General features: G+C 39.2%; 1 protein-coding gene across 1 annotated transcript in view; it reads right to left on the bottom strand.

Annotated features, from left to right (window-relative positions):
* Positions 1 to 994: 994 nt before the first annotated feature.
* Positions 995 to 10,242, bottom strand: part of ANKRD33B (ankyrin repeat domain 33B) — a 108,458-nt gene continuing 99,210 nt past the window's right edge. Inside the window, exon 4 of the mRNA XM_074208682.1 lies at positions 995 to 4,542. Coding sequence (XP_074064783.1) covers positions 3,692 to 4,542 — 851 coding nt within the window. The 3' untranslated portion in view covers positions 995 to 3,691. The remainder of the gene's footprint in view (positions 4,543 to 10,242) is intronic.

Raw genomic sequence — 10,242 nt, 5'->3', positions numbered from 1 at the left:
AAAAATATAAATTGACAAAAACAGAAGAATTTTCCCTTTCATTTCATGCTAGCTGAAGACCATCATTTAATAATGCCAAAGCAAGGAGCTACCACATTGCTTTCATCTCACTTTCATGCTCCTTTGTCTCCAGAGTCACTGTATAAGGAATTTTGTTAGGGGTGGGGGGTGAGAGAACCAGCAAAAGGAAGAAAGCTGAGGGGCAGCCTATGAAAAGCAAGTGGTCAAGAATCAAGGGGTACATGGTAATGAGGCAAGAAATGCTGAATACCACTTCCATTTTTCCTTTTCAGTTCCAAAAGACAGCAGTGGGTTAAAAATAAAGGGTAAAGAAAAGAATTTTGTGGGAAAAACTACTGAACCTTAGCAAATAGGTCACCTGGGAAAAACAAACAAACTAACCCAAGTCTGCTAAGTTTGACATATGTGTGTCATACTAACATTTAAGTGACATAGAGTAAGTTCCATTATTCCCAGTAGGGACAAAGAGGACTAGTTTCTGTTGTAATTAAACTTGTTTTTGAAAAAGAGATGAGGGAGTGGCTAGGTGGTGCAGTGGATAGAGCACCAGCCCTGGAGTCAGGAGCCTGGGTTCAAATCTGGCCTCAGACACTTAATAATTACCTAGCTGTGTGGCCTTGGGCAAGCCACTTAACCCCACTTGCCTTGCAAAAACCTAAAAAAAGAAAAAAAAAAGAGATGAGGAAAAAAATAAGATAATTACCTTGCCTAAGAATTGATATCCTTTTTCAATGGCTCCCCACTGGAAAAACCTTCTTTATTCTTCATTATTAGTCCCTTGCTACCCCAACAAGGTAGCTACCCCAAAAAGCAGAGAATAAACAAGTGTATCTGTATTTTTCTTTAATTTTCATCAATCTGTTCTGCTGACATTAGCAACTATTGAAGAGGCAGCCTGTGTGGCCTCTGGTGTGCTGATGGTTAGGTCAACACTGAGAACTTAAGTTCAGGATGAAAAATAGCCTTGTGTAGGAAAAAAAATTTCATTGGAAAAGAGTAAATAGGAAATCCTGAAATTCCCAGGAAAGAGGAGATAACACATTATTTGGATATTCAGGGTTGCTCCTTTTCCCATCCTTCAGGTGGGTTAGAAAACAAAAGAATAAGCATCGTTGCTGGGATATAGACCTAGAACACAAATTCCCTGTCTTGTGAAATTGATGTACTGATAAATCTACTTATGCAAAGAGAAAAATGAGAAGATCTAAACACACTACCACGAGGAAAAAAAGTGAAGAAACAATGTAAAATGACTTCCCTTCAGAGTCTGGGAGGGGGTAATATTATAGATGGGAAAGTGAGGATACTTTAATCTGGTACTAAATATTCCCTTGCTTTGCTCATTTTCCATATTATAGTTTCCACATAATGTGTCCATATATGTGTAGATGCAGGCGCACACACACACACACACACACACACACACACACACACACACACACACATACAGGTACTACTTTTCTGTCCCCTGCCAACACACAACTAACTATGCTCCACATCATCATGCCTTTTCTGCTGTATTTCTTTGACCAATTATCTTCTTTTCTTTAATAAGAAGAAAAGTGACATACAGAGCATCTGGTTTCCCAAGAACATATTTGTTTGGTCAAAACCTGCTAGCTTGACACTTTAAAAGAAATTTATAAGGTCTGTTTTGCTGACATCATGAGCAATCTCTACACTGTTTGCCCATTCAATATGTGGACCCCAAAGTGTCCTTTGCCTGTTGCTGAAAAGCAGGAAAAAATTGTAATAAAAACATCCAAAACTTCTACTTCCCAATCCTATACTATACCTGGAGAAATGTGGAGTTTGGACACATCAATAATCTGGCCAAGTTTCAGACAGTTGTCAAGCAATATAATAAGGCAGAGGCCCAAGCATCACCAGGGCATGACATGTCTAATGCAATCCAGGATATCTACAGAATATTAAATGACCAACCTTTGCAGGAGCAAAGGGAGTACTAACACAATGCAAATGACCTATTGCTGATTTAATACAGGACTGTCCCCAGTGAACAGAACCTCCTTCCCCATCTTCTAGCCTCTCTAGGTACCAAAAAGAATTTACTGTTCTGGGGTGGGGGACATCTGTAGAAGAATGGGAAGCTGAGCAGATAACTACCCAGTAAAGTTGGTCATCTTTCCCGTATTTGTGTCCTTAGCACAAAAGTTGACTGAACAGATTATCACTTCTAAATTTGATAAGTTAAGCCAGGTCATGCTGGCCCCTGACTTCACAGTTTTAGGAATAAGAGAAAAGAGGAAGAAAAGAATAAAGTATGAAGGGAAAAAAACTTGGCCAACACACACTTCTTTTGTTCAAGCCATATGTTCCCACCTAATAGATGTCATCTTTTCCAAATTGTGGAGAATAAGAATTATTCATATCTAGCCATATTGGAGGCTCTGGTTCTATGAATAACTGCAAATTCTAAAAGCATGTAGGCTGCTCTCTCATCTTTTTTATTATAAAAATGTCTATACTTGTGTTTCTGGCTGGCTTTAACAATTTAATAAATTCAAATGTAAAAATTAGCTGACTTCACTAGAAACATCCCAAACAAACAGGAATCTCCTATTAATCTAGGTAGGATTTAGCTCTTTAAAAAAAAGTCATGTAAAAATGGATGGGATAAGTGTTAGTCCACATTTCAGGAACCACTCATCTACATAATTTATAGATCCCCTTCCCCCCCAATTCCTCCCCCATTGTTGGCAAAGATAACATCTGAACAGTGATGTTCTAATATTATAGATTTCAATATGTACAAGGTGAATGTGATTCAATTCAATGTCAACTTCAAAAATATTTATTGTATTTAGCGTCTGCAAAATACTGTGTGAGGCACTTAACTGCACTGTTCTTGAGTATGGGAAGAATGGGGAAGAGGATAGTATTTTGGAAATGTACAGTATTTCTATGCTATTCTACAGGACTGAGGTGATGCCAGTAGTGTGCACATTACAAATATTTCACAATACCTATGGTCATGGATTCAATACCCTTTCTTATTGGTTCTGATATACAAGTGGTACCAGGGTTTCTTTTACAAGTTACAGACCATACTGAAGGGGGTTGTTTATACTTCCTGCTTCCCCCTTACCCACATTTGTAAGTGGTGAAATCTAGGTCAAAGACTACAATAAAAGGAAAAATTAAGAAAGCATTTAGGATAAGGTTGAAGAGGGGCCAGCACAAGCAGTCCCACCAACCTTCCCTTGGGGATAGGGGAGGAAATTATAGTTGGTGTGTTTTCCACTAGCTAGAGTAACCATCTCCTTTGTCCCTGGCATATGCCACCCTAAATAGTCACTGCCCAGCTCCCAAATCTCACAGCAGCATTACCAATTCACCACTGCTTGTCAATTCTACATTTCTCATTAAACCAAAGGAGAGGATAGGCAACACAGGAATCCTGGAGCCCTGAGATAGACGTAGCAGCAAAGGAAAATGTCACCTTTTCACTCAATAGGCTCCAACAGCCTCTGTGAGCTGAACCCCTCAACCTTCATGTTTGTTCAGCATGCTCCCCACTGTCTCCCTACATGCCTTCTCGGCGTGACCCAAAGGAACATTCCCACATTGCCTGGTCACTGCCTAGCAGAATGCTCAAGCCTACAGTTTGGGAAGCTGATCCCAGATACTAATACTCCACCATAGGCGTTCAAGTCCTATTCCTCCAGGGAGATACACGTCTTTCTTTTGCAGCTTCGGTCGTTTTCTTCTTTTCTGCCTGCTCTGCTTTTCTCCTTTCTTCCTTTGCTTCCTTGTATTTCCACTTAGGAATCTGCAAGTGGTTATCATCCTTATCACTAGTCTTCTTCTTCACTCGTTCTGGCTGAAAAGTGGGAGTGGGGGCCTTGTTGATGCGGACCTTTGGAATGACGAAGCCTGGCCTCACACTGCTCCTCCTCAACAAATGCAGCGGCAAGAGACTGGCCTTCCGAGAGGCTGCAGAGCCCCCTGGAGCCACTGGAAAGGTGGGAGGCTGGAGACTTGCTCTCCTGTCAGTCTTCTGGTCAACCACCTCAACCCGAGCGTTCTCAAAGAGCTTTTCATAGCTATCCACCTTGCCTTTCTCATGCTCATGAACATCCCCCAAGTTCTGGTGCCAGAGGATCTCCTGAACTGCAAGGCACCTCTTCCCCACACAAGGTGGGGTCTCAGGACACACAGTCTTGCAGGCAATAGCCACAGCAGGGCTGTGAAGACTCGTGGTCATTCTAACCATATGGTCAAAGACCCCACCATCTTCAGGTCCTTGGACATAGCGGGAAGACAAGACTGACCGAAAGCACTCAGTGAGCCTGTGTAAACAGCTCTTGGGCTCTGTTGGTTTGACAAGAGTGTCCTTCATCACTGGCCAGTCTGGCTTGTACTGTTCACTGAACTGCTCAGGACAGGGCCTGTCCAAAAGTCTCTGGATGACCCAAACAGCCTCAGACCTTCCTGTGTAAGATGCCCATTCCCGTGGAGTCATTCCTCTGTTGGGATCAGTTGCATGGACATCTGCTCCTGAAAAATAAAATAAAAAAATAAGTATGGCTGGATTTTATAGGAACTTTCCCTACTCCCCACCCCCAAAATAAAACAGAAACAATAGAATTGAATTCAAATTAAAATGCTTAATGACAGAGTGTATGTGTGTGTTGTATGTGTAAATGTGTGTAAGAAAACTTACTACTTTCTACTACATAAAGCATGTTATCTTATACAAACAAAGGTACCTTGGAATCTGCTTCAAGAAATGGATAAGAATAACTTTTAATTATGATATTAATTGTACTTGGAAATAGTTTATACTTATGTAAATTAATTTTTTTTAGTACTTTTTTTTTGCAAGGCAAATGGGGTTAAGTGGCTTGCCCAAGGCCACACAGCTAGGTAATTATTAAGTATCTGAGGCCAGATTTGAACTCAGGTACTCCTGACTCCAGAGCCAGTGTTCTATCCACTGCACCACCTAGCCACCCCTACTTATGCAAATTAAACCTTTCTCTTGATTTAAGATTTTATTAATTAGAAATCAACAATAAGGAAGTTCTTACTACCAATGCAGATCATGAGTTAACACACAACTGTGTGTATTATGACAATAATGATAATACCAGCTAGCATTGTAGAGTGCTTTAAGGTTTGCAAAGTTCTTTACAAATATTTCATTTTGTCCTCATGACAACTCTGGGAGGTAGGTACTTTTATCATCCCCATTTAAGAGATGAGGAAATAGAGGCAAAAAAAGATTAAATCATTTGTCCAGAATCATAAGCTAATAAATGTCTGAAGCTAGATTCAAACTTAGGGCTTCCTAGCTCCAGGTCCAATTTTCTATCTACTGTACCCACTAAACAAACTGCAAATCTAAAATCTTAATTAACAATTCATTATTAATGGATCTTACAATTCAGCACCTGATCTGTAATTTAATTCTGAATTACAAATTTAAACTCTTGTTCACAGCACTGAACTAAGGTCAACTGTGCCTAAGGTCATACAGAGAACACATGTCTGAAGCTGAATTTGAATCCAGGTCTTCTGGCTCCAGGTGCGGTACTCTACTCACTGTGCCTCCTGGTCACCTATGTTTAGTACTGAAAGCCTCTGCTTTAGACAACTGCTGCCCTCTTGGCCCTGAGAGCCAGGAATGTGCTGAATTGTTCATTAGGAAAGCAAGTCGCCTACCTCACACATCCTGGCTGGGATGTAGAGAAGGTTGCCCAACCTCTTTAAAGTGGTGATAACTCAAGGGAAGTTGATTCCCTGCAGGGGCATATTTACTTAGAATTAGCCATTCATTTTATTTTTATTTATTCTGGTAAAAATTTCCCAATTAATTTTTAATCTGATTCCTGACACTCAACTTCTCTTGAGTTATCACCACTTGAAAAGAAGGAGCAGACTTGGAAACAAAGATTTATTGTACTGCCAACCCCAAAACCAAGTCAGCTGCACAAGTAGCTTTAAAAGTTATTTGAGATAGGGCAGCTAGGTGGTGCAGTGGATAGAGCACCAGCCCTGGAGTCAGGAGTCCCTGAGTTCAAATCCAGCCTCAGACACTTAATAATTACATTGCTGTGTGGCCTTGGGCAAGCCACTTAACCCTTGTAAAAAAAAAAAACTCTAAAAAAATTTATTTGAGACTTATACTTTCAACAACAGTATCTCAAGTGGGAAAACCCAACAGGACAACTTAGGGCATAATCAGGTCATGACCAATTTTGGCCTCCCTTGCTTCTGCTCAGTTCTTCTCTTGGTCAAAGCTGGCTAGCTGATCTGTACCACTTCAGTACATCTTCATTTTCAGCCAAATTAAAGAGCTATGTGGGGAGTAGTTGCAATTATTTAGAACTGAAAATTAGGAAGCAACATTAGCTAAAGTACAATTTTTAAATTGACTAAAAAGGAAACAGGGCACTAAAACTGTCATTACAAAAAATAAATGGCACATTAAAACTTAATTAATTGCATGTCACTTAAAAGGGAGCAAACTGCAAAATTAAAATCTTAATGAACAATTCATTGTTTGAAAGAGACATTTTTAAAATGCTAATGGATCACAAAAGGAACAGCTGTCAAAAGTTTAAGAATCTTCTTCCTGTAGAGAAAAATCTGCCCTCCTTTTTGCCCTGTGTATGATCTTGGGATGTACAAAAGAATCAAAAGATCAGAAGGTATTTCCATTATGAGACATTAAACAGACCTAGATTTCTGTGAGATGTATCATAAATCAGGGTGAACTCTAATTCAAAAGATTCACTATCAAACTGAATATTAATACTATACATATAGCAATTAAATAATGAACTATAATGGACTAATGTTAATTATTTTATAGTTATATCATGTCATTCAATGAAGACCTCAAAGAATCGTCATACTTATCATTTTACATTGAGACCCTCATTACCTCCTCCTTTATCCATTGCTAAATTCAGAACCCAGTTCCCTGCCCACTCAAATGTAAAGGTAGGCCAACATAAAAGGTGCCAGAGACCTCCCAACTCACCCCCACACAGGCCTAGAGGGATCATGATTGGTGGTTAAGAAAAGATGAAAGGCCTGTTGTCCCTTTCCGTAGGTAGCTTACTGTGGAGGAGATTTAGAAGGTGCTTTTTTGTTTGTTTGCTTTGTTTTTTGTTTTGTTTTTGCAGGGCAATGGGGTTAAGTAACTTGCCCAAGGTCACACAGCTAGGTAATTATTAAATGTCTGAGGCCACATTTGAACTCAGGTCCTCCTGACTCCAGAGCCTATGCTCTATCCACTGCACCACCTAGCTGCCCCAGAAGGTGCTTTTCTTGATAATCATTTTGTCAGAAGCCTAGCTAAACTGTTAACAAGGTGACTGATTTCTTTGGAGCTGGGAAGGATTGGGTCAACTAATAATAAAAAACAAAACAAAACCAAAAACTCAGCTCATATTTATATAATTCAATTAAAATGACAAAACATTTGATTGCATTTGACATTTACAGTAACATTTTGCAGGTAAGGAAACTGAGTCTCAGAATTTAACTGACTTGTCAAAGGTTACACACCATGTAAGTAGGTGACAGGTTTTCTAACTCCAATTACTATGCTTTTTTTTTTTTAGGTTTTTGCAAGGCAAATGGGGTTAAGTAGCTTGCCCAAGGCCACACAGCTAGGTAATTATTAAGTGTCTGGGACCGGATTTGAACTCAGGTACTCCTAACTCCAGGGCTGGTGCTTTATCCACTGCGCCACCTAGCTGCCCCCAATTACTACTCTTTAAAAAAAAAGTGAGACACAAGAGAGGTACCAACATTTTAGGATTCTTCAATTGAGAGCTTAGATCTATTATAGCACATCTACAAATCTACATTTTTCAGGTGAGGAACCTGAAATCAGAGAAATAAAAGTGATTTACCCCATAATACACACTTAGCAGATCTTATGACTTTGAATATACTGGACTATATTCAGCCACTTAAATGTACAATACTCCAATCTTCTACCATCTTTTGGAAAAGCAAAAAGGGTAGGAATGTACAGGTAAACCTCTGGATACATATTTTACTTTTCACTCTTTTAAAGTTTTTATATCTTAATCTGATTTCATTTGTATAAATATATTGGGGCAGAGGGAAAATGGAGGAGAAGTTTGTTCAGTTCAATGAGTTTATCTTCCTTCCTAGTTATCATCTATCTACTTTACTTCTTACTCAAGAATTCACACTAGTCAGACTTTGTAGTGCCATGAAAAAATGGGAACCAAAAGCCTCCTATTGAAGTCAAACACAAAGAGAAACTCTGGCTCATATTTGTGTTTAAGAACAAGGATCAAGATGTGCTTTAGGCTCTTTGATTTCAACTGGACTGGTGATGTAATAGAGCACAGACACTATTTTCTAATTTATAACTCCATTAGCTGTGAAAAGGGAAACTTTAAAAACTGGTTTGAAGGTTAACATAAAGAAAAAACTGAGATCTTGGCAACTGGTCCTAGAGGGAAAAGAAATGGAAGCAGCATTAGATTTTATATTCTTGGGCTCAAAGATCACTGCAGATAGAGACCGCAGGCATGAAATTAAAAGACACTTGGCTCCTTGGAAGGAAAACTATGGAAAATCTGGAAAACATACTAAGAAGCAGAGACATCACCGGTCGACTAAGGTCTGTATAATCAAAGCTATGGTTTTTTTCCAAAACAATGTGTGGCTTTTGAGAGTTGGACTACAAGGAAAGCTGAGTGCCATGGAGGCTTTTGAACTGTGGTCCTGGAGAAGACTGTTGAGAGTCCCTTGGATAGCTAAGAGATCAACTCCATCAATATTTAAAGAAATCCATCCAGGCTATTCACTGACAGGAAGATAAAAAATGCTGAAGCTTAACTATGCTGGCCACATAACAAGAACATGAGACTCTTTGAAAAAGATTCTGATGCTGGGAAAGATTGAAGGTCAAAGGAAAAGGAAGCAGCAGAGGATGAAATGAATAGAGTATCATGAAAGCAATGACCACAAACCTGGACAGACTTCTAGAGAAAACAGAGGACAGAAGGGCCTAGTATGTTATAGTTATCCACAGTTGGATATGACTGAATAACTGAACAACAACTAGACTATAAGCTCATCAAGTACAAGGGATGTTTCCCTTTTTCGCATTTCTATTCCCAGTATTTAGCAAATGCCTGACACAAAGTAGGTGCTTAATAAGACTGAGCTTTTGAATTCTCAACAGAATGCGGATGAGCACCTTTTAGGTCTCTTAATAAATGTTGACCGTCTTTGTGGTTTGTTAGAAAGAAAAATGGATTTGGAGTGAATGGACATGGGTACCATGAGAACTTGGACAAATCATAACTTCTCTAGTTTGCGCATCTATAAAATGAGGACATTCAAATGATTTCAAAGTTCCTTTCCAGCCTTAACTCCCATGATCCCAAAACTCTTATGTATCAATCAGTGAAATGTGACTGTAACAGGGGCAGATGAAGAGGAGCTGAAGAGTCAAGAGTCAACCCCAGGTTTCTCCTAACTAGTTGTGTGACAAGACCCTCTATCTGTAAATGTCCATTTTTGACTTTAATATACTATAACTCTTTAAACTGTAACTTTTTGAACCACCAAGAAACCAATGAGAACCATTGCTCTCCAACCACATTACACTAGTAGGTAAAAGAGCTTAAGACTGAGTTAATATTAAAACAGCATCCTTAATGTAGTCTTATGTTTCAAGGCCTCATGGCTTCTAATAAAGACTAGGCCCAGAATTTTGCCCTGATTAAGAGGTGATCTATCTCCTCTTTGGTGAGAACATCAACATTTTTACTCACTGAAACCTGACTTACTACATGTTATATTTCTACTACTATTCTCTATTCAATAAGGGCTTTTATTAAGCAAATCCAATATTCAAACTGCACAAAGGAAATAAGGAAAATAAATCAGAAAAGAGGGGTGGCTAGGGGGCGGCTAGGTGGCATAGTGGATAAAGCACCAGCCTTGGAGTCAGGAGTACCTGGGTTCAAATCCGATCTCAGACACTTAATTACCTAGCTGTGTGGCCTTGGGCAAGCCATTTAACCCCATTTGCCTTGCAAAAACCTAAAAAAAAAAGAAGCAGAATGGAAGTCTGGATTTTCTTCTGAGAGTCCAATTTTTTTAATAGTGATTTGGAATTGAAGGATGGTGGATGAATGACCAGACCCTGTTCTTCATTACAACTCTTCATTCCCCCTCATCAATATCAATTTT

Source organism: Macrotis lagotis, chromosome X (genome assembly GCF_037893015.1).
Source record: "Macrotis lagotis isolate mMagLag1 chromosome X, bilby.v1.9.chrom.fasta, whole genome shotgun sequence".
NCBI classification, from domain to species: domain Eukaryota; kingdom Metazoa; phylum Chordata; class Mammalia; order Peramelemorphia; family Peramelidae; genus Macrotis; species Macrotis lagotis.
This window is presented reverse-complemented; position numbering and strand designations above follow the sequence as displayed.